Genomic DNA, 25,875 nt, shown 5'->3' with positions numbered 1-25,875 from the left:
TGCAATTGAGTTTTAAGATATGCCCAGGAAATATCAGTGTTGGCTTATAATTCTCTTTTTACTTGTATAAGATTCCTGAGTAACAATTTTCACAATTTGCAGTTACTCCTTAGTTACTTATTGCCAAGTGTTTTTCATCAGGGGTCATACGAAATCACACGTTTCCCAGGTTTTTCAACGCTGCAGCAACAAAAATCGGTGAGGGAGATTTTAATTGTTTGAAGTCCTAAGGTGAGGTGTTTATCCTCAAAGCATACGATGCCTTGTTGGTAACCATTTGCTGAGGATTTTCAACCTCTATCTAGTGGTGAAGGATATCCCCTGAAAAAATGTGGAAAGTCTTCCAAGACCAACAAAATTTATTTTGTGCTAGCTTAATAGGACTGAGAATAACAGCAAGAGAAAAAGCTCATTCAGTCAGTGCTTGTTATTGAAGATCAAGTAAAATTAGAGGATGGGGCAAAAAGTACTTAAAAATATGCCATTTGCTTTTTTGTATTGGTTCTTTTGATTATAAATGCATACGTGTTAAAACCATTTGTTATGAATACTTAAGAAACATTGGAATGTGTAGTTTGTCTTTTGTTTTGTAAAATATGTAAATTTTATTTTATAGAGGAGCGTAAACTTGACCAAGATGAAAAACCTTTAGTTGTACAATTAAACTGGAACAAGGATGATAGGGAGGGAAGATTTGTTTTAAAGAATGAAAATGCCTTCCTCCCACCAAAGGTAAGATGTACAGAAGTGTAGCTTTTTTTTCACCACACACTGCTTAATAAATTTGTAACTCAATCAAAGACTCAATAGGTGTGAAAAATCACAGATTCAATCATTATCCTCTCAGTTGGGTAATAAAGTTGGCTTTAACGCTACTGACCTATCAGAATTGTTGTTCCTGCTTAATGGTTATTGTCCTTTAGTGTTATTTCGAACACCCAATGTCTAGACTCCATGTGGTTTATTTGAATGAGCTATGAGAAGGCTTTTATCCTTGTGCAGTTGTACTGTAGCTTGTGCTATCACATCCCCTTTCTCAAATACACTGTTAACAATAGACAATATTTTAGCACATGATGTTTTTCCAAAATGAGACTAGGCAACAGAATTGTTCAGGAAAATTAAATGGGAATTGGAATGGTGCGCAGGAGAATGTTATCTTTTTTCTTTTATGTAATTAAACAGGTATTTTGAGAAGTATGAAGTTTTCTCTGGTCAGTTAGTGCAGTATTTTGAATTTGGGTTACCTTTAGTCTAACCCACATTCCAGTTTGTTTTTCTTGCTTGGATTTAATATAGATGACTTCACACTTTTCCTGTATTGTACTCTTATGTGATTGTTTACCCACTCCCATTATCATGCAGTTGTTTTTGTTACAATCTTCCTTGATCCTTGTTTATATTTTCCCCCTCACTACAGATGACTTGAAAGTAGTGATTTGGAGGAATCCTATAGCCTTTGTTACAAATGATTAATATGTAGCTGTGGTAGTAATCAGGTGATTACAACCTTAAAGATCCTGCTTTTTAATTACTACCAGAGGTTTTATTATGCACTCCCCAGTTTTGTAGTATACACTGTTGTATTTTGGAGAAAGGTGGTTGGGAACATGGAGGGTTAAAAACAATGGAGCTTTATTTGCAGGTGTGCGTTCTCTTACTTGGCTACTTCCCTGCCTGTTTCCCATGCTAGGGACTTCTGGCATCCCTTCAGGTGAATAAGTGAATACATAAGAACATAAGAAATAGGAGCAGGAGTAGGCCATCTAGCCCTTCGAGCCTGCCCCGCCATTCAATAAGATCATGGCTGATCTGTTGTGGCTCAGTTCCACTTTCCCGCCCTCTCCCCATAACCCTTAATCCCCTCTCTTATCAAGAACCCATCAACCCGCTTCTTAAAAATATTTAGCGAGGCAGCCTCCACCACTTCAACGGGCAGAGAATTCCAGAGATTCACCACCCTTTGAGTGAAGAAGTTCCTCCTCAACTCCGTTCTAAACCGCCTCCCCTTTATCTTGAGGCTGTGCCCCCTAGTCCTACTGTCTTTTTTGAGCGGGAAGAGTCTCTCCACCTCTATCCTATCCATCCCATTCATCATCTTATACGTCTCAATGAGATCTCCCCTCATTCTTCTAAACTCTAACGAGTACAAGCCTAGTTTATTCAGCCTCTCCTCATAGCTCAATCCCCTCAACTCCGGTATCAGCCTAGTAAACCTCCTCTGCACTCCCTCCAGGGCCAAAATATCCTTGCGCAGGTGCGGCGCCCAAAACTGCACACAGTACTCCAGCTGCAGCCTCACCAATGCCCTATACAGCCACAGCAAGACCTCCCTACTTTTATATTCAATCCCCCTCGCTATGAAGGCCAGCATCCCATTCGCCTTCCTGACCACCTGCTGCACCTGCAAGCTGGGTTTTTGCGACTCATGCACAAGGACCCCGAGAGCTCAGTAAGCCAATAAGAATTAATATAAATACACAACATTTCCCCCCTGCTTTTAAATTGAACATCCCCATCAAGTTTAACATGAAAATAATAATAAGTCAGTTACTATTGTGGCAAAGTTGGGAAGAGTAATTACAGATTGGGAGGTAGGAAGTTAAGAGTTTGTAAAGTTGTAAAATGCCCAGTGGGAAAACATTGAGTGCTCCCATTAAAAGATGGTGCTTTTTCTGTGTTTAAGATTTAAAATACAAGTACATAGAGAGTCCAAATGAAGTATTAGTATCGAAAGGCCAAGCCGCAGTTTTTACCAAGACAACTCTTTTGAATTTAGCCATCAATTTGAATCGGACACTTAGATACCAAAAACCTATTAAATTTAAAACTGATGGTTTTGACATTCGAGAGCCAATCATATTATGGGAAATATTGATGTCATGGTATAAAAGAAGGGGATAGTGAGTTAGAGGGGAGAGCAACTGCCACCTGCCAGAGTGCTCAGCTGTAAGCACTTCTGTCTTGAGAGAAAGAATTGCTGGGTCTCATAACTTCATCTGTGTCTTAGAGAAAGCAGGATCTAGATAGCAAAGGTACCAAAGAAGGAAAAAAGTTCCAGACAGAACAATCAACTTGGCCCAGAATATTCTAGAAAAGACAAAACCTGGCTATAATTTAGAGTGATGAAATTCTATTTTGTTAATGAGTGGGAATTGTATTTATTTGAACTGCATACCCTTAGAGTTTTGTTTTATTTGGGAATAGTTAATAGGGATTTATCTGGTTTGCTAATAGTTTAGTATATTTGCTCACTGTTAGATAAATAAATTGAGTGTTGATTTTAGAGAATATCAGGGATTTAGTTTTATTTAACCACGAAGTTGCTGAAGAGCAGGGCGCATCACTTCATCTATATTTTACAGATTATAGAGCTAGGCACTCCTCTGGGTGTTTCAGCGTTAGTTCTCAGAAGGGGTGATCAATCTCTGCTTTATAACAGATTGAGGGCTTGGGTCTGGGATTTGAACAGTCCTAGATCTTTAAATAAACCTTAAGTGAGAAGTGGAAAACCTGTTTAATTTCGGTTGCTTGATGTCGCTCAGAAGTGGGGAAATGCCTCTTAACATTGCTAAAGAGGTTCTGGAGTTTGAGGATGCTTTGCAAATTTGTCAAGACAAAAAATTGACGCTTGTAGAATTAGAAAATAGGCTAAAATTTGGGTTTACCTAAGGATAATAAAGCTGAAATTGTAGCAGAGTTAGCCAAACATTTCGGTATATCAGAGAAACAGTCAAGTGCAGTGGAGTTAGAAAACATTAAATCATAAATGAGGCAACTGGAGTTAGAAAATAAACATAAAAGGCTGGAGTCAGAAGAAAGAAAAGGAAAAAAAGACCCTGACAGAAGATAAAGGAAAGAATGTTTGAGTTGAAAAAGATGAAGTTGAAACTTGAAGCAAAAAGACTTCAAATAGCGTCAGAGGTTTACAGCACGGAAACAAGCCCTTCAGCCCAACTTGTCCATGCTGTCCTTTTTTGTTAAAACCCCTAAACTAATCCCAATTGCCTGCATTTGGCCTGTTTCCCTCTATATCCATCTTACCCATGTAACTGTCTAAATACTTTTTAAAAGATAAAATTGTATCTGTCTTTACTACTACCTCTGGCAGCTTGTTCCAGACATTCATCACCCTCTGTGTGAAAAAATTGCCCCTCTGGACACTTTTGTATCTCTTCCCTCTCACCTTAAACCTATGCCCTCTAATTTTAAAACCCCTTACCTTTGGGAAAAGATATTGACTATCTAGCTGATCTGTGCACCCCCTCCCATTATTTTACAGTCCTCGTTAAAATCACCCCAAGCCTCCTACTCGCCAGAGAAAAAAGTCCCACTCTCTTCAGCCTCTCATAACTCAATCCATCAAGAACTGGTAGCATCCTAGTAAATCTTTTCTGCACTCTTTCTAGTTTAATAATGTCTTTTCTATAATAGGGTGACCAGAATTGTGCACAGTATTCCAAGTGTGGCCTTAACAATGTCTTGTACAACTTCAACAAGATGTCCCAATTCCTGTATTCAATGTTCTAACCGATGAAACCAAGCATGCCAAATGCCGCCTTCACCACTCTATCCACGTGTGACTCCACTTTCGAGGAGCTATGAACATGCACCCCTATATCTCTTCTGTATATCTCCCCAACACCCTATCGTTAACTGAGTAAGTCCTGCCCTGGTTCAATCTACCAAAATGCATTATCTCGCGTTTATACAAATTAAACTCCACCTGCCGTTCATCAGCCCACTGGCCCAATTGATCAAGATCCCTCTGTAATTGGAGATAACCTTCCTCACTGTCGACCATGCCACCAATGTTGGTGTCATCTGCAAACTTACTAACATGCTCCCTATATTCTCATTCAAATCATTAATACAGATGACAAATAACAGTGGGCCCAGCACTGATTCCTGAGGCACACCACTGGTCACAAGCCTCCAGTTTGAAAAACAATTCTCTACAACCACAGAAGCCAATTTTGTATCCATTTAGATTTCTCACCCAGGATCCCATGAGATTTAACCTCATTCAACAGCCTACCATGCAGTACCTTGTCAGAGGCCTTGCTAAAGTCCACGTAGACAACATCAACTGCACTGCCCTCATCTACCTTCATGGTTACCCCTTCAAAAAACTCAATCAAATTTGTGAGACATGATTTTCCACTCTAAGCCATGCTGACTGTCCCTAATCAGTCCTTGCATCACTAAATGCCTGCAGGTCCTTTCTCTCAAAATACCTTCCAACGATTTACCCACCACAGATGTGAGGCTCACTAGCTTGTAGTTCCCAGGCTTTTCCATGCAGCCCTTTTTAAACAAAATGACAGAAGTAAAAAGTACAAGATCAAAATGATGATGAGGAAACTCATCATAGCCACCCACCTGATAGGGATATGTACAAGTATGTCCAAATGTTACCAAAATTTGATGGAAAAGATGCTGAAGCCTTTTTCATTTCCTTTGAGAAATTGGCTACATAGATGAAATGACCAGAGGACGTGAGAGTAATGTTAATTCAGACCAAGTTGGTAAGTAGGGCTACTGAGGATGTTTAAAGCACTATTAGAAGTGGTGTCAGGAGAATATGAAGAAGTAAAAAAGGCTATTTTGAGTGCCTACGAATTAGTATCAGAAACATATAGACAACAGCTCAGAAATGTAAGGAAGGAACTAGGTCCGACTTGCATCAAATTTTAAAGAATTAAACAGAGCAAATTCGATAGTTGGGTGAGAGCTTTAAAGATAGAAAAGATATGAGGCTATTAGAGATATTCTTCCAGAAGTAATAAAGACTCATGTTGAGGAACTGAAAGTTGAAACAGTAAAAAGAGTTGCAGAGATGGCAGATGAATACACGTTAGTGCACAAATTGAAACCTAGCTTCCGACAGCACTTTTATTCCTTGAGGGTAGAGACTGGGAAAGAGTGAGGTCGTTCAATGAAAAATAAAAAGTAGATCACACTGGGAACAGTTTACCACAAGTGTTAAAGAGGTGAAAAGGCTTTGGATGTTTTCACTATAATAAGATGGGACACAGAAAGTCAGCGTTGGTGGTTTAAGAAAGGCACTGGGAAAAAGGATGTAATAAAAGGGGCTCAATCAGTGGGATTAGTTAAGGCAGTAAAGGAAATTCCGAGATAAGTCGAGGACCTGCAGGCGAGCGCGCAGCCTATGCGTGGGCTGAATAGGAAGATGGTGTCCCATCTTTTCTAGACTTCACCTGTGTGGGTAAGATTTACATTCAGCATATCACCAAACTCTCAATATTCTGCTAGTCTTTTAAGCACCGCCACAAATTGCACAATTGTTTTCCCCCTCTTACTCTGCAGTCACCAAGTGATTTGTTCATACATTTTTAGTGCCTGGCTTCTCAGGTTGCATCAAAGAGGAGAATAAACATTTTTCCCTTATCTGCTCTGGAAAGTGGGCATCTTAATATCTTCAACTGTTTTGTTTGCCTGTGAAAAATAGCCACAATGCTTAGTATACGAGCTGTATTGTTCCACATTTTCATCAAAGGGTCCCATGAAGCTGAAAACTCCTGCCATTTTTCTACTCATGGAGATTTTGTGTATGCACACTTGGCAGCATATATCCAGCAACTATCTTGATTTTTCTTTCACACAAGCCAACAACTCGAGCTTCAGCCTCTTATTTAACATACCCAGCTCGATAACTCCTGCAGACTATCATTACTTGCATTCACTTAGTCTGTCAGGAATCGAGCTCATGTAAAAAGCTTCTTTTCTAACTTTTTTCTTTTCCTGACTTTTTCCTTAGTAAATGTGTCAACCTGACATTGGCTGACTGCATCCCCAATTTTTATATTGTATAGTGGACAATTACCCAAAGAAGCATAGAAATTTAAAAATAGTAGTTTTATTTATAGGTGTGTATTCTCTTACATTGCGGCTGCTGCTTCTGTGCCTGCTTCCCTTGCAAGGGCCTTAAGACTTCCACTGAATATATAAATATATTAATACAGCAACGTTCACTAAGTCCATAAGAATTGATACACATACATAATTTCAACAATTAGTTCTTTTCCTCTCCCCTTCCGTGTACTCTTAAGAACATAAGAAATAGGAGCAGGAGTAGGCCACCTAGCCCTTCGAGCCCACCCCGCCATTCAGTAAGATCATGGCTGATCTGAAGTGGATCAGTTCCACTTGCCCACTTTCTCCCCATAACCCTTAATTCCCTTGTCTATCAAAAACCTATCTACCCGTGACTTAAATATATTTAGCGAGGTAGCCTCCACCACCTCAACGGGCAGAGAATTCCAGAGATTCACCACCCTTTGAGTGAAGTTCCTCCTCAACGCCGATCTAAACTGTCCCCCCCCTTATCTTGAGGCTGTGCCCTCTAGTCCTGCTACCCTTTCTAAATGGGAAGAATCTCATCTCCGGTATCAGCCTAATGAACCTCCTCTGCACTCCCTCCAAGGCCAAAATATCCGTGCGCAAGTGCAGCGACCAAAACTGCACCCAGTACTCCAGCTGCAGCCTCACCAGTACCCTGTACAGTTGCAGCAAGACCTCCCTGCTTTTATATTCTATCCCCCTCGCTATAAAGGCCAGCATTCCATTTGCTGCCTTGATCACCTGCGCCTGCAGACTGGGTTTTTGCGACTCATGCACAAGGACCCCCAGGTCCCTCTGCATCGTAGCATGCTGCAGCTTTTCGCCCTTTAAATAGTAATCCCGTGACTTTGACTTATCCCTCGCCATTGGATGCATTGTGGTCATGCTAATTCTACTACACGGACTTGCTGAGGTCTTTATCAAAACAGTCATTGGCTCAAGAGTTCATAGGTTCATTTGGCCTATCTAGCTTCCATTCTTCAAGTTTTAGCCGTGTTCTGGAGAAATTATTCAGAAGATTGGATCTTCCTGATTTTGGTTCTCCACTTTACCCCAGATGAAGGATTTTGGGTCATATGTAGTATGTGTACGTAACTGGACCATAAGAAATAGGAACAGGAGTAGGCCATTCAGCCCCTCAAGCCTGATCCGCCATTCAATAGGATCACCGCTGATCCAACATTCCTTACGTCCTTTTTCCTACCTTTTCCCTGCTTGATTCCCTTACTGATCTAAAATCTATCTATTTCAGCCTACATATACTATAATTATATATCTGTTCTGTGGCAAAGGGTTCCACAGACTCTCAGAAGAAATTTCTCCTCATCTCAGTCTTAAATTGGTGCCTTTTTATTTTGAGACTATGCCCTCTGGCTGCCAACTTGGAAAAAAACCTCTTATCCATAATTGCAGTTTCCTGTCCATTAGCCAATTCTTTATTCATGCTTGTAAGAACATAAGAAATAGGAGCAGGAGTAGGCCATCTAGCCCTTCGAGCCTGCCCCGCCATTCAATAAGATCATGGCTGATCTGTCGTGGCTCAGTTCCACATTCCCGCCCTCTCCCCATAACCCTTAATCCCCTCGCTTATCAAAAACCCATCAACCCGCATCTTAAAAATATTTAGCGAGGCAGCCTCCACCACCTCAACGGGCAGAGAATTCCAGAGATTCACCTCCCTTTGAGTGAAGAAGTTCCTCCTCAACTCCGTTCTAAACCGCCCCCCCCTTTATCTTGAGGCTGTGCCCCCTAGTCCTACTGTCCTTTCTGAGCGGGAAGAGTCTCTCCACCTCTATCCTATCCATCCCATTCATCATCTTATACGTCTCAATGAGATCTCCCTTCATTCTTCTAAACTCCAACGAGTAGAAGCCTAGTTTATTCAGCCTCTCCTCATAGCTCAACCCCCTCAACTCCGGTATCAGCCTAGTAAACCTCCTCTGCACTCCCTCCAAGGCCAAAATATCCTTGCGTAAGTGCGGTGACCAAAACGGCACACAGTACTCCAGCTGCGGCCTCACCAATGCCCTATAGAGCCGCAGCAAGACCTCCCTACTTTTATATTCAATCCCCCTCGCTATGAAGGCCAGCATCCCATTAGCCTTCCTGACCACCTGCTGCATCTGCAGGCTGGGTTTTTGCGACTCATGCACAAGGACCCCGAGGTCCCTCTGCACCGTCGCCTGCTGCAGTTTATCGCTACGTAAGCAATAGTCCTTCCTACCGTTATTCCTACCAAAGTGGACCACCTCGCACTTGCCAACATTAAATTCCATTTGCCAGTTCCTGGCCCATTCGCCCAGCCTATCTAGATCCTTCTGCAGACTCTCCACACCCTCCACGCAATTTGCCGTTCCACCAATCTTGGTGTCATCAGCAAATTTCGACACCATACACTCGGTTCCCTCCTCCAGATCATCTATATAAATGGTAAATAGCTGAGGCCCCAGCACCGACCCCTGGGGCACTTCACTAGTCACCAGTAGTATACTGCTTCCAACATCATGGGCTTTTAAGTCGTAAGTTACTTTGTTGAATGCCTTCTGGAAGTACAACACATCTACTGGTTCCCTTCGATCCACTCCAGTTGCAATTTCTCGAAACACTAAAATTGGTCAGACATGATTTTCCATTCATGAAGCAATGCTGACTCTGCTTGATGATTATTCCAAGCCTGCTGCTATTATTTCATTAGTAATTGGTTCCAACAGTTTTCCAACAATAGATATTAGGCTAATTGGCCTGTAGTTACCTGATTTTTGATTCCTCCCTTTGAGTGGAATGTCAAATTGCTAGTTTTCCAATCCTCTGGTGTTTCTCCAGAATACAAGGATTTTCTACTATTTCTGTAGTTTTTTTAGGATCTTAGAATGCAGGCCATCAGAGTCAGAGGACCTATCTGCCTTTAGCCCCATTAGTTTGTCTAATACTACCTGCTAGTGATGGTTCTTAATTCCTCCCCTGTATTCTTTAATATTATTGGGGTGTTTAAAGGATCTTCCATTGTAAAAACTGATTTAAAATAATCTTTTTAGCTCCTCTGTCATTTCCTTATCTTCCTTATTTTCTGAGGGGCCTATGTTCACTTCGACTACTTCTCTTTTTCATAAATTTAAAGAAGTTCTTGACAGTTTTACATTCCTTGCTAGCTTGCTCTTATAGTTTCTCTTTATTATCTTTTTAATCCTCCTTTGTTGGATTATGAATTTCTCAGTCTTTGGGCTATCCCTAACTTTTGCCTCCTTGTATGCTTTTTCTTTCAACTTATTACCCAGCTTAGCTTCCTTGGTTGACCATCTTTCCTCCTTACTGAAATCTATTTTTACTGAAAGTCATGAATTACCTCCTTAAATGTCTGCCACTGCTTGCTGACTGTCTTTCCTGCTAATCTATCTGCCCAGTCCACTTTAGCTAACACTATCCTATTTCATTATAATTCCCTTTATTTAGGTTAAACACAGGTGTCTCTGACCCAAGCTTCTCACTGTTAAATTGAATATTTGATATGATCACTAATCTCCTTCAGGGAAGGAAATCTGCCATCATTGCCTGATCTGGCCTACATGTGACACCAGAGCCGCCACAATGTGGTTGACTCTCAACTGCCCTCAGTTTCAAGGGTAACAACTAGAGATGACAATAAATGCTGGCCAGCCAGTTACACCCATGTGGAATGAATTTTTTAAAAAAAAACTTTCTGGGGGATGTTTTAATCTGAGGTCATTTTTTAAATCTGCTTCATTATCCATCACCAGGTCTAAGATAGCCTTTTACCTGCTTGGCTCCATGACATATTGCTCTAGGAAACTATCCTTACTACACTGAGTTTGAATTTGTTGTCATAGCTACCCTTTCCAACTTGATTAACCCAATCAACACGATTAAAATCGTCCAAGTTATTGCTCTATTCTTTTTACTTGATCCCATTTGCTGATCCTCCCTGCATCATGAGAGTTCAGAGTATCTTTGTGATGTTTCTGAAATGTGCTACTCCGCAGATCTGAAATTAGACATCAAATGTATACTTCGAGATCAGTATTTACACACGTTCAAGAAGCACCAGAAAATTTAAATATTGCCCAGCGTATAGGAATAGAATTTACTGGTAAATTCTGCCTTTTATTCAAAACCTGGCACATTGTATAACTAGGGCTGGAGATGGGGCTTTATGGAGAATTAGAAAATCAAAGTTAAGAGTGTAAAAGAAGTGTGAGTTAATGGAGCTGAGGGCTCAGGAGAGGTGAGTAAAATTCCCAGACATTAGAACAGAGTATAGAAGGTGGCAGGAACCTCAACTCAGGCAGAGCAAAAAAGGTGACAAGTATGAAGAGGGAGGTCGTCAATGCAGGACTGAGGGTGTTGTACCTAAATGCATGCAGTATATGGAACAAGGTAAATGAACTTGTTGTGCACATTGAAATTGGCTGGTACGATGTTGTGGGCATCACAGAGACATGGCTGCAAGAGGCTTAGGGCTGGGATCTAAATATCCAAGGATATGTGTCCTATTGGAAGGACAGGCAGATGGACAAAGTGGCGGGGTTGCATTGTTAGTAAAGAATGAAATTAAATTGATAAGAATTGGTATAGGACAGGAGGCATAGAATTTCTGTGGTAGAGTTGAGGACTTGCAAAGGTAAAAAGACCGTGATGGGAGTTATGTACAGGTCCCCTCGCAGTAGTCAGGATATGGGGCAGAAAGTAAATCAGGAGATAGAAAAGGCATATCAAGACAATATTATGATCATGGGGCCTTCAATATGCCGGTGGACTGGGGAAAATCAGGTAGATAGTGGATCCCAAGAAAAGGAATTTGTGGAATGGCTAAGAGATGGTTTTTGGAGCAGCTTGTGATAGAGCTTCCTAGGGAACAGACAGTTTTGGATTTGGTGATGTGCAATGAGGCAGACTTAGGGAACTTAAGGTGAAGGAACCCTTAGGGGGCAGTGACCGCAGTATGATAGAATTTATCCTGCAGTTTGAGAGGGAGAAGCTAGAATCAGATGTAAGGTAACTACAAAGACATGAGGGAGTAGCTGGCCAGAGTAGTTTGGAAAAGGAGCCTAGCAGGGAAGACAGTGGAACAGCAGTGGCAGGAGTTTGAGTTATTCGGAAAGCTCAACAGAAATTCATCCCAAGGAGGAGAAAACATGCCAAGGAGAGGACGAGGCATCCGTGGCTAACAGGAGAAGTTGAGGACAGCATAAAAACAAAAGGAAAAGCATACAAAGTGGCAAGAATGATTGGGAAGCCAGAGGATTACGAGGCCTATAAAACTGAGCAGAGGACCACTAAAAAACCAATAAGGGGGGAGAATAAGGCTCTGGTCAAATCTCATTTGAAGTATTGTGAGCAGTTTTGGTCCCCATATCTGAGGAAGGATGTGCTGGCCTTGGAAAGGGTCCATAGGAGGTTCACAAGCATGATACCTGGAATGAAGAGCTCATCATATGAGGGACGGTGGAGGACTTTGGGCCTGTACTCGTTGGCGTTTAGAAGGATGCGGGAGGGAATTGGATTGTACTGAACTTTATAGGAGACTGCGCAGCCTGGATAGACTAGGTGTGGAGCGGATGTTTCCACTATTGGAAAAACTGGAACGAGAGGGCACAATCTCAAGCTAAAGGGACAATCCTTTAAAACAGATGAGGAGTTCCTTCAGCCAGAGTATGGTGAATCTGTGGAACTCTTTGCTGCAGAAGGCTTTGGAGGCCAGGTCATTGAGTGTCTTTAAGACAGGTTCTTGATTGATAGGGGGATTAGGGGTTATGGGGAAAAGCGGAAGATTGATGATGAGAAAAATATCAGCCATGATTGAATGGCGGAGCAGACTCGATGGGCTGAGTAGCCTAATTCTGCTCCTATGTCTGATGGTCTTATGGTCTTAGTTCTGTTCAGTGCTTTTCTTGTTGGTGGGTAATAATTGGGTGGCTTGTAAATGAAAACTGAAAAATAAAGTTGATCTCCTTTTCTAGACTGGATTTAATTTTAATTTAGTTATTTTAATTTAAGCTAACTCTTAAGCTTCATACATACAAGTTTTGTGAGACAATTTGGAATATTTTGCTTAAAAAATAATTGTTACTTCATTTTAAGTTCAAATTCTACCAACAAACAGGCAAGAGCCCAGCTCTCTGCTGCTGCCGTAACTCTTGCACCTGTTGTATGAATTCTACACAATTTTGGGCTGTCTCAACCTATTCTTTTGTGGATGTTGTGGGCTTTTGGAATAAAATTTGTATTAGTAGGTGCACTCAGCAAGCATAATTATGGGAAGTGGGAATGACATACTGGTGTATTGAGAATGATTGTCTTGCATGATTGGGAGAAGTGGTTTTGTTACCGTGACCCAGATATCTGAAAAAGAAAAGTGTTCCGTTACCAAGTGCCAACGCAACACAAAAGGAGATTATGTCCTTGATCTATAAGCTGCTCTTCGATATCAGTGGAGTTATACCAGGGATTTAATGACTACCATCAGTCCAGTTGCATATTAAAAGCATTTTAAAACAAAAGCAAAAAAAAAGTTGCTATGTACTAGCATTAACAATAAATATGGCTCATTTTCTTGACCTTTAGTCCAAAACAAATAACTCTTAATAGATATGAGAGATGACTGGAAAAAAAAGGCAATCCAAGTTTTAGGCACTTTAAGCAGCAAACTCAATCAGATTGACACATGACAGTCTCTTCAAAATACAATTTCTGTGTGCCGTCCTTGCATTTAAATAGTAACTGCAATGAAATAAGCTTTTCACAATAGGAACTAAAGATTGGGAAGGTAGGGTAAAGTGACCAAAATATGAAGATTGCAGTTTAAGTGCATTTCAAATTAATTGGCTATTTTTATATTTAAGCTTGGTTTGTAAGTGGGTTTAAAATTGCATTGCTATAATACTTGTTCGACCTTGCAGAAGTCTCAGAGTAATGGTCCTGAAAAGGAAAAAGAGGGCGTGATCCAGAACTTTAAAAGGACTCTCTCAAAGAAGGAAAAGAAAGAGAAAAAGAGACGAGAAAAGGAAGCACTGATGCAAACTGTAGATGATGATAGACCTATTCCCAGTGGTGATGGGTAAGCAATAGCAAGCTGTTACTCTTGTGCCCACAACTGTTCTAATTTCATCTATTTGTTGTTCTCTGCAGTAATGCCATGGTATATGCCCAACTTTAATGCTGAGTGTTGGTCTGTATTAGAATTTTTGGTAGTGTATAATCAGTACTTTCAGATGGTCAACTTCTTTATTCTCAGAACAAGATTTGTATGCAAGCTAACTTGTTATGTAATGTGAACTTGAAATGCAACACTTAGAGGTTAAGAGATGGAAGGAACATTGCCAACATATAGTAGTAAGGTCGTCCTTCCTCAATTTGTATGCTATGTGATATGAATGCTTTATTATAGATGTGCATTATCCTATTGTCAGGACCTAGACTACTAAACCAGCATCCATTCTGGGAGGAGCTAGCCCCACCTCAGGAGTACACACCCCCAAGCCCACCACATACGTACATCATAAGTTCATTCTTGTTAACTTCAAACTAGGCCCTCTTCAGTGACCAGAATTTCGTACTCTTCCATTGTTGCAAGCTGCATGGCTAAGTCCTTTTTTCTTGTTCATGGAATGTGGCAAAGCCAGAGTTTTGTTGCCTATCCCTAATTGCCCTTGAACTGAGTGGCATGCAAGGCTATTTCGAGGAAAGGTGAGCCATGTTGCTGTGGGTTTGACGTCACATGTAGGCCAGAGTGGTAAACATATCAGATTTCTTTCCCTAAAAGGGCTTAGTGAACCACATGGCTTTTATGATAATTGATTGTTATCATTACTAAGATTAGCTTTCAAATCCAGATTTAATAATTGAATTTCAATTCCACAAGCTGCCGTAGTGGATTTCCTGGACTTCTGGATAACTAATTCAGTGGTATTACCACTACACCACTGTTTACTGCACCTGTAATGCCCTTTGAGGGATACCAAAGTAGAAAATCTGGAAAGGGGGCTGCAATTTATAAACCCAACATAGATTTCACAAGGTTAGTGCTGAAAGGGTCCTGATGCAAACCAGAGAGAATCTAATCCCATGAGTTTGTCCTTTTTAAAAACAATCTCCTTCATTTATACCAGAGCTAAATTCTACAAGTGAGAATCTGAAAGTTCCTGGTATATACTTGCAATGCCAACAATTGTACAATACATTGCATTAACAAGGAAAATATTAATTCAGTTTTTTACTGAAATATGAGTGTTTGCAAATGAATCTGGCTTGCTTTGAGAACACCCAGTTATGATGACCGTGGGGGATCATCGATAGATCTCCCCGTGGACTTTGGAGTACAAACTTCCTTGTTGAGCAAGTGGAGGCTTGCCCAATGAGAAGTGGCCAACTGAGACTCAGTAAACCTGCTGCTCAACTTGGACCAGCAATGTAGGTCCTGAGGTGTAGACTGTCTAGCCATTAAAGTGGCATGCAGTCTTTCTCTTTGATGCACAGTAAAAGATATTTGTTAATTGAAAAACTGGCATTTGGCTGAAAGACTTAAGAAGTAGGAACAGGAGTAGGCCATTCACCCCTCCAGCTTGTTCTGCCATTAAGAGCATGGCTGATCTGATTATGGCCTTAACACCACTTTGTGTGCCCTCATATCCCTTGGGTCCCTTGTCAATCAGATATCTGCATAACATGACCTTGAATATATTTAAAGTTTCCACTGTTTGCTGGGGAAGGAAATTCCAAGCGGTAATGACCTCGAGAGAGAAGAAATTATTCCTCATGTCTGTCTTAAATGGGAAGCACCTTATTTTGAAACTGCCCTCCTCATTCTAGGCCCCTCACATGGCGAAGTATTCTCTCAGCATCTACCCTGTTGAGCCCTTTTAAGCATCTTTATTTGTTTCAATAAAGTCATTTTGTTATTCTAAACTCCAGTGAATATAAGTCCAATCTGCTCAACTTTTCTTCATAAACCAGCCCCTTCACCTCAAATTTCAGCCTAGTGAACCTTCTCTGAACTGTTTAATGCAGGTATATTAGTGGTTGAGTTCTAGGTGTGCTCTTCCAATGGTCAGTACAGTTGTACAAAATTTCCTTACTTTGACATGCCATCGTCCTTGCAATAATGACCACAATTTCATTTGCTTTGCTAATTATTCGTTGTACCTGTATGCTAACCTTTTGCTATTCATGTGCAAGAATATCCAGCTCCCCACTCTACTGCAGCATTCTGAAATCTCTATTCTGCATTTCTATTCTTCCTTCCATAGCAGACAGCCTCACATTTTCATTCATAACACTCAATTATTGCCCACTCACAGCCTATCTTTCCCCTTTCCAAACTCCATCTTCCTCACAATTTGCTTTCTTGACTATTATGATAATCATCAAATTTGACTACAGAGTTGGTGCATTCATGTCACTAATATAGATTATAAATAGTTGAGATTCTAGCACTGCTCCCTCTGGCAGTGGAAATGACCGTTTATCCTGGTTCAACTTCCTGTTAGTTAATCAGTCCTCGAAGCGAATATATCACCTCCAGTGTCATGAGCTCTTCTGCAACATTTTGTGACAGCTCGTTGAATGCCTTTTGGCAATCAATGCAATTTATCAACAATGCGTTTACCAGTACCTCCTAATACTTATTTGTTATATCCTCAAACACTTAGTACATTTGTCAAACACTTTTCCTTGCATTGATTTTCTAGATGTCCCTTTGCTCTCACTTTAATAGATTTTGGCATTTTCCCACTTGCAGGCATTAGACAAACTGGCCTAGAGTTTCCTGCTTTGAGTCCCTCCTGAACAGGGTGTTAATATTTCCTATTTATCCAAGCTATTGAGACCTTTCCAAAATCTAGGGAATTTTGAAAGATTACAAACAATGCATCCACTATCTCTGTCACTACTACTTTAAAAATCCTGTGATGCAGGCCATCAGGCTCTGGATTTGCCAGTCTTAAATTCCATCAGCATTCCCATTACTTTTTTCTCTCATTCTAACTGAAGCCACATGATCCAACTGATCAAACCTAACTTGCATTTGCAAGCTCTGAATTAAACTAATTTTCTTATGTAGATGAACATTTTCTACTCACTGAAAATCAATACAGAAAAATCTTGTGTAAAGAATCTTTCTGCTGTCTTGGGTATTATGCCTTCTTTAATGCCCTGTGCTTTTCTGTTCTGACTAGTTAACTGACTTATTTCCATACAAGTCACAAGATAATATGGACAAGGAAGACCATAAGCCTATATAACTTTAAGGAAAATTCCTGAAGTTGCCATGTTGCTAAATCCACTTGCTTTAAATAATTCTACTACTTGATCAGAAAGTCAATTCCATGCATTTATTACTCTTCCTTGATGATCGGACTCAAGTTTAAGTTGTCTAAAGCAGTCTATTTAATTAAGTAATGACAGGTGAAGAAGGGGCAAACACCAAAAGCTGGTGGTGTTTGCTACCAAATAACCCTGTTGGACTTAAACCTGGTGTTGTGAGACTTCTTACTGTGTTTACCCCAGTCCAACGCTGGCATCTTCACATCAATAAGTAATGCACAGAATATACTTTTCCTTTTTCCTTAATTATTTTAAATATTGTCAATCTTGTTTGGCTGAAAAGCCACAAAGTTTCTTCAGCTTCTCCACAAATCAGACCACTGGCACTTGATCGGTGACACATCTGTGTTGTTTGTGGAGCTTGAATCACCCTTATCGTGGTGACCAGAACTGCATAAAGTACTTGAGGTGTGGGGAGATTTAAGAACTAGACAAATCAGCTGTGACTTATAAGTTCTCCTGCTGTTTGTTTTATATTGTTGCTTTTTGTTATATACTATCAACCAATTCCCCACAGATTTGAGTTAGATCTCCAGTAGCGTTTTGTTTAGAACTTGGCCACATACTCTTTGGGTACATGATGCCATAGGACAGTCCAGTCCATTGGGTTGGTACTTTCCTAATCAATGAGGTTGATTTGACATATTATTTACTGCATCTATGTTGACTGCGTTTAGTAATTTATCTTGGAATTCCAGATGACCCAGCCAATATTTGGAGTTATTTAATAGGAAACATGAATTTTCCCTTTACAGCCACCCCAGCCCACTACTTCCAATGCACTGTAGTCTAACTGACCTGTCATATTCAGCTATAAAGAGGTTATCCTACATGATAGGAAATATGTAGTTGATATGTTAAAATATACTGTAATCTGGACAATTTATGTTTGGTGTGTTCCAAAAATGTTCATTTTAGCTGTCGAAGTGCAATTCATTAAAACCCCCTCACCCAATCAAAGATAATATTTTCCCAGGAGAAGCATGCAGAATAATATAAGAAGCTGTCAGCAAAAGCTACTGACCCGCAGAGTGAAATGAATGGCTCAAACCATTAGGGCATTAATAAGTTAGACTGTGTTACCTAACCCTGTTAAACCCAAGATGCTGACCAAATGAATTACTTTTGTTCTTGAATCCACAGCTCTACTGGTGCAAGCATACATTACTGATGGACCTTAAATCAGTTTATTCTTAACACAGTTTATTTCATGAATGTACCAAAAACCTGTGAAATTATAATAAAAATTCTGATACATTTCTGAATAATTTCCAAGGGAATGCAGTGAAATTATATTTGTCTCCAAATTTTCAACTTATGATTACTTGTTATGGTTGTCATTTACATATTTTCTCCAGTATGATGCAAGTTTTAAAATGATAAATACCTCTTTCTTCCAAAAGTGAGAACTCAAGTTCACATCTTGCAGCAGAGGTATACAAAGATATGCCAGAGACAAGCTTCACCCGTACAATATCTAACCCTGAGGTAGTTATGAAACGAAGACGACAACAAAAGTTAGAACAAAGAATGCAAGAATTTCGTAGTGGTGATGGACGGCCTGATTCAGGTATTGATGGCTTGTATTTGTACAGCATCTTTAATGTTGAAAAACATCCCAAATTTCTCAGGAATAATTAACAGAGATATTGAACCAAAGGACTACAGGGTTGTACAAAAGTTTGGTCTCATGAGGCTTTTTGGTGTCTCAAAAAGGGAAGAATAGGTGGAGGAGTCCAAAAAAGGAATTCAAAGTATGCAACCAAGGCTGCTAAAGACCAATGGTGTGCTAAAGTGAGGGACTGACTGTTCAGTAGGCTGTGGGTGATTCAAGACCAAACTGAAGCGATTTGAGCACAAGCATGTGAATTTTCATCTTAAGTGTTAAGGGACTGGGAACAAAAATAGATCAGAGTGGATGAGTGAGTGCAAAAATTTTAGATGTGCTGAAGTAAGATTGGAGGTTGGCATTGTTAGAGTTGGGAGTAAATGGTCTTTGATAGTAGAGGAAGTGCAGCTAGAAACTCAGCTTGAGGTCAGACAACATGGGCTGCATGGTGACAGTGGTTAGCACTGCTGCCCCACAACAGCAGTGACCTGGGTTCAGTTCCTGGTTTGGGTGACTGTTTGTGTGGAGTCTGCACTCCATGTCTGTGTAGCTTTCCTCCAGGTACCCTGGTTTCCTCCCACAGTTCGAAAGACGTGCTGGTTAGGTGCAATGGCCAGGCTAAATTCTCTGTGTTCTGAACAGGTGCTGGAGTGAGACAACTAGGGGATTTTCAGTAACTTCATTGTAGTGTTAATGTAATCCTACTTGTGGCGCTAAGAAAATAAACTTAAACTATAAACTTAACACATTCATAAAATCATAGAACCCCTAGAGTGTAGAAAGAGGCCATTTGGCCCTTTTGAGTCTGCACCAACTGCGATCCCACCCAGGCCCTACCCCCATATCCCTACATATTTACCTGCTAATCTCTGTAACCCACACGTCTCAGGACCTAAAGGGGCAACTTTTAGCACGGCCAATCAACCCAACCCACGCATATTTGGACCGTGGGAGGAAACCAGAGCACCGGGAGGAGAATGTGCAAATTCCACACAGTGACCCAAACCAGGAATCGAACACAGGTCTGTGGAGCTGTATGAATAGCATACTTCACTCAGAGCTGATGACCATTGAGGAAATGAAATTGGTGGTGAAGTTGAAGAGTTTGTATTAGAAACGGAATGAGTAACTTTAACTTCCCCAATGTTTAGGATATTGGACAAATAGTTAGACAACATGCAGGCAGTAGAAGGGATGAGACAGATCGTATAAATGTAGAGTTGGGTGGGGATTGTTGCTGTGTGTTGAAGCTAATTCCATACTTTTAGATGTTGCAAAATGGTGCCATTTTTGATGGAGTGGGTCCAAAGATGGATCCTCTGAGAACTCAAAGCCTACCTAAGGCAAAGTGAAACTTGCCAAAGGTGCTGGAGTCCTTACTTGATATATAAGAAAAAGTTGATGATTGATTGAGGGGGAAAGGAGGCAGGTCCTGGGAAAAAGACTCCACTTACAATGGCAGTTAGCATGTGGGTTAGGAAGATCAGTGGGTAGTCAGCAATTTATTGGGAATGGGGTCAAGGGATCAATAATTGGATCGTGCGGATAAAAAGGGTATAGGAGAAGATGGGATAGGAAGAGAATAAATGGGAGGTGAAAGATCAAAACTAGGGGGAGGGGGATATTTAGCTTGTAGGGAATGTGGCAAAGCAACAGGCAGTTGAATGCATGATCTTCTTGATGAAATCCATGAACTCTGTACATTTAGTGGAGATGAGGTTGGAAGGGTGTTGGTTTAAGGAGATGAGTGGTAATGGAAAGAAAAAAGTGGGTTTTTCTTTGTTCTCCAGTGACCTTGTAGTTATTGATTTTGACAGAAAAGACTAAGGCTCTGTAGAAGCTATCATATTCTCCTGAGTGAAGGGCTTTCATCATACCAGCAGTTAGTGACTGCTGGTTTGAACTTACTCTTGGGAAGTAATGGACTGAGTGACCTGTCCTCCCTCTGGGCAGTTGCATTTTGTCTGACCCTCAAATTCACTGGCTGCTGTTGGGAAGTTGCATTGTCAAATTAATGGACAACAAGATCTAAGATCATAGAATCCCTGTAGTGCAGAAGGAGGCCGTATGGCCCATCAAGCCTGCACCCACCACACTCCTACTCAAGCCCTATCCCGATAACTTCACGTATTTACCCTGCTAGTACCCCTGACACTGAGGCAATTTACCATGGTGAGTCAATCTAACCTACACATCTTTGGACTGTGGGAGGAAACCGTAGCAGCCAGAGGAGAAACATGAGAACGTGCAGACTCTGCCCAAAGTGACTCAAGCCGGGAATCAAACCTGGCACTGAGGCAACAGTGCTAACCACAATACTACCCCTAATAGCTAGTGCTTTAAAAAGATGGTGTGGCTTCTGCACAGATTCCCTTTGCTGATGTCTCCCAGGCTTCTTGTGCTAACAGTCCTGCAAGGTTCTCTAGGAAGATTGGCCAGAAAATCAGTCGCTGGTACTTTTTTCAGTCAAATGGAATTTCCAACTCTGGGAAGATTTGGGTCTATATTTCTTGAAATATTATTTAAGTTGTCAAAGTTAAGCTGAAATTTACAGTTTGGTGTAACTTCTTGGCTTTGTGCTGCTGTAGTAGGATAGTTGCCAAGAATTGTTTTGACTTTCTACATTGTAGATCAGTTGTGTGAAGTATTAAAAGAGCTAGTCAAATTTAACTGGGTTCTTATGAGTAATGAAGAGTATGTATTTTTTGGTCTAGGTGGAACTCTTAGGATTTATGCGGATAGTTTAAAACCAAATATACCATACAAGACTATCTTGCTGTCAACAACGGATACATCAGACTTTGCTGTTGCAGAAGCCCTTGATAAATATGGACTGGAAAAGGAAAATCCAAAGGAATATTGTATAGCGCGGGTATGTATTTTTTTGTGCATAAGTAGCACACTTTTTATTAAGAATAAACAACTACATTATCAATAAAACTTAATTTTCTGAACATGCATGGCTACTTCTGTAATGTAAAGTTAAATACTTTTTGTTGGGATTAAAACTCTTTGTTAACTACTTGCATACTAAACAGCGGAAACAACATGCCCTGTACAGAGCTAAGCAGTACAATAACAGACCAGATCAAAACTGTGCAGTCCTGCCATATCCAGTAGTGAATAGTAATGAACAATTAAACAACTAAATAGAGCTGGAATGTCCATGACTATCCCCATCCTTAACGATAGTGGATTCCAGCCTGAGTGCAAAAACGGAGGCTGAAGCTATCTTTTGAAATATCTTTAGCCAAAAGTTTTGGATGCATGTTCCAATAATGCATCCTCCAGAGGTTCATACAGTCGTAGTTGCCAGTCTTCAGCCAGTTTGATTTGTTCTATGTGATATCTAGCAATAGCTAAACACTCTGGATAGAGCCAAAGCTTGGGCTCAGACAACCAGTAGTATTGCTGAGACATTCTTCAGAACTAACTACCTCTAGTCAAGCTGTTCAGTAAAGCTACAACATTGTCATCAACCTGACTATGCAGAACAATGCTTGGGTATGTCCTGTCCATAAAAGCCCTAAAGTCTCGCAACATTGGGTTAAAGTCCAACAAGTTTATTTGATAGTAAACCCACTAGCTTTCGGGGTTTGCCCCCTTGTCAGGTGAGTAGTGTGTTCTGGTCACAAACAAGAGCATATTAAGGCACACATAGTTTACAGCTAATCAAATCTTAAAGGTGCAGACAATGAAGAGAATTGATTAGCTGTAAAGACTCGCATTCTAATCAGTATTCTGTAAACTGTATGTGCCTTTATAAGCTCTGTTTGTGACGAGAACACTCCACTCTCCATTCTCCACTCACCTGACAAAGGGGCAAACCCTGAAAGCTAGTGGTTTTACTATCAACTAAACTTGTTGAATTTTAATCTGGTGTTGTGAGACTTCTTACTGTGTTTATCCCAGTCCAATGCTGGCATCTCCACATCCATAAAAAGCAGGACAGGTTCAATTAGCTGATTACTGCTCTATCATCACCTACATGATGAAAGTTGTCATCAGTTGCATTACCAAGCAACACTTGGTCTCCAGTGCCCTCTTGGCTTTCCTGGGGCTACTTGGCTCCGTGCCTCATTTATTACACTTTTGGTGCAAATATAGATGACGTGTCAAATTGCAGCAGCATGTAGGGTGCATGAATTAAAATTAATAATTATTTGTGCACATACAAAGAGAGACTTCTTGAAACTAGGATGGGTTGTAGGATTAGGAGCTATTCCTTAATAATGGCTCATTTTGTGAATAAATCCAAAACTGAGTATAGATTACCTTCTGATCACCTCCTTTACCTACTGGCTGTAGGAAACAGTGAGGTGAGTGTGACGCTGTTTTTGACGTGATATCAAGGCTTATTAAGATGAAGTTAATAGAAATTGGGGAAAGCTGTCCACTGACTGAGTCATGCATGGCACAAAGGATGATGGGCATGATCGGAGGCTAATCATAGATGGGGATATTACCGCAGGAGTTCCTCAGAGCAGTGATGTAGGTCCAATCATTCTTAATTGTTTCATTAATGACCTTCCCTTCATAATAGGGTCAGGAGTTCACTGTACAACAAATGGCCTAATAACACATTTGCAACAGAATCTATGGAGGATTTTGACTGAATCAACTTTGAAGAAAATTTTTAATAAAAGATCACAAAGCTGAAGAAATTAAAGCAAGCCACTATTACAGTTTTAGCGTATAAAATAAATTCATGAACTCATCTGATCAGAGAATTTTTAGTAAATGTACATGCAAGAGGGTAAGAAAAATCATTGACTAAAGAAAACCAGAAAATGGTACAATGGTTGCTTTCGCAGCTCCTTGATAATGAAGCAGTTCATACCCCATATAGTAAGATCATTAACCAGCAATTTAACTGTACAAATAATATGGCTACAAGGGCAGGACAGAGGTCAAGTATTTGGTGTCAGGTAACTCATCTCCTGACTGCAGAACCATTACACCATCTACAAAACATAGGTCTGTAGTGTGATGGAGTGCTCTGTGCTTGCCTAGATAAGTGAAGCTCCATCAAAACTCAATCAGTGCGTCCAGGCTAAAATAACCTTGATTGGCACCCCATCCACCCGTCTTAAACATTCACTCGCTCCACCGACCAGTGGCAGCAATGTGTATCACCAGCAAGATGAACTGTAGCAACTTAAGGCTTCTTCAGTTGTATTTTTCAAGCCCATGACCTCCATCATCTAGAAGGATGAGGGCAGCAGTAGTATTGGAGCACCACCACTTACAGGTTCCTCTCTTGTATCACAAACCATTACTCATGCAAATTCTTTGTGACTAGGTTAAATAAAAACACAATTAGAACAAAATGAAAAATAATCCCAGCAGCACTGAGTGTACTGTACTGTACAGGCTGCAACCTTTCAAAAAGGTGGCCCACCATCACTTTGAGGACATGCAAGGATGGACAAAAATGTTTACCTTGCCAGTGACTTCTGTGTTTTAGGAATGACTGCTTGGGGACCTCAGGAGAAGACTGAGATGATCATTCATCCAGTGATGATTGCTCCATTATTCTGGATAGAGATATTTGTGGAGTCGCCTCCTTTACTAATGCACCACCATTCACAACTGGATGTGGCAAAACTGCAGGTCTTAGATCAGACCTGTTGCTTGTGTGATCTCTTAGTTCTGTCTGTTTCGTGCTGCGTCTGCTATTTGGCAAGCAAGTACTCCTGTGTGGTTTCACCATGCTCACACCTAACTTATGCTTGATGCTGTTGCTGACATGCCTTTTTGTAGTCCTTCTTGGTTAATCCCTTCACCCGATGAAAATGGTGCAGGGGGAGTATGCCTTATGTGGTGTTTCCTTTGATCTTGTAACAATTTGACGCAACATTGGCTTACTTGGCCATTTCAAAAGACAGTTAAGAGTCAACCATGTTGCTGGTCTGCAGTCACATATGGGTCAGACCAGGTAAGGACAACAGAATTCCTTCCTGAAAGAGCATTTGTTAATCAAGTGGATTTGTACGACAATCAACAATGGTCACAGGTTTCATGGTCACCATTGCTGAAACTAGCTTTTCAAATCCAGCTTTATGAATTGAATTTTAAATTCCACTAGCTGCCATGATGTGATTTGAACCTGTATTCCCAGATCATTAGGCTTCACCCCTGGTTTACTATTGCAGTGAGATTACCACAATACTTCTGTCTCCCCGACTCTTGGTAGATATTGCTTCACTGCATTCAGATTTATCGCTTCTATTTTCCTTCATGCTTCTAACCAAACAAAAAACAAATTGAATGTTTAATTGTTAATGTTTGAAATGTTATGACGTTGGTTCCATGTTTTTCTGGCTTTCTTTAGTCAATGATTTCTCTTACCCTCTTGCATGTACATTTACTAAAAATTCTCTGATCAGATGAGTTCATGAATTTATTTTATATGCTAAAACTGCAATAGTGGCTTGCTTTAATTTCTTCAGCTTTGTGATCTTTTATTAAAAATTTTCTTCAAAGTTAATTCAGTCAAAATCCTCCATAGATTCTGTTGCAAATGTGTTATTAGGCCATTCGTTGGAGTGCAAAAGTTAAGATTCAATAGTATCATTGATGGATTAAAACTGTTCAGCACTGCTCTTTGTGAGGTGATATTGCATTAACCAGAGTGAAAAGAACATGGATTGATAATCCTGTAATGATTATCTGGAAATACATTTAAGGGTTCCAGTTCCATTGTAGATTGCCAACATTTGAGTGGAGAGTCTAATTATGATGGCATGACTTTCAAAGTACTGGATGAGTGCAGTTATTGAACTTGAATCTGGCAACACTGATAAATATGTAAGGCAGGAAGAAAGGGGCTCTATCACTGAATTTTGGAAGGGACAAGGATGCCTTTGAGCATATGGCTGTGATTCAGTTGTTCCTTCTGTGGATTGCCACCTTAACAGATGAAGAGGCTTGTGTGCTGTGGCGACCCCTTGAGTGATGCCATTGGGAGCTCCTTGACCTTGGCCACCAAAACAATAAGGTCAGGGTGAGATGCTGTGCATAAATTCCTGAATGGTAGAACAGGCAAAGGAAGACTGTCTGTCTGT

At 40.5% G+C, this 25,875-nt stretch overlaps 1 protein-coding gene across 9 annotated transcripts in view; it reads left to right on the top strand.

Annotated features, from left to right (window-relative positions):
* afdna (afadin, adherens junction formation factor a) overlaps positions 1-25,875 on the top strand; it is a 240,997-nt gene that overhangs the window by 39,132 nt on the left and 175,990 nt on the right. For all 9 annotated transcript variants that reach the window (XM_080200251.1, XM_080200249.1, XM_080200246.1 and 6 more), the window contains exons 3-6: positions 617-732; positions 13,779-13,936; positions 18,603-18,769; positions 21,523-21,680. In XM_080200251.1, coding sequence (XP_080056377.1) covers positions 617-732; positions 13,779-13,936; positions 18,603-18,769; positions 21,523-21,680 — 599 coding nt within the window. The remainder of the gene's footprint in view (positions 1-616; positions 733-13,778; positions 13,937-18,602; positions 18,770-21,522; positions 21,681-25,875) is intronic.

This window comes from Carcharhinus amblyrhynchos, chromosome 12 (assembly GCF_965287045.1).
Source record: "Carcharhinus amblyrhynchos chromosome 12, sCarAmb.v2.hapA, whole genome shotgun sequence".
Classification (NCBI taxonomy): Eukaryota; Metazoa; Chordata; class Chondrichthyes; order Carcharhiniformes; family Carcharhinidae; genus Carcharhinus; species Carcharhinus amblyrhynchos.
This window is presented reverse-complemented; position numbering and strand designations above follow the sequence as displayed.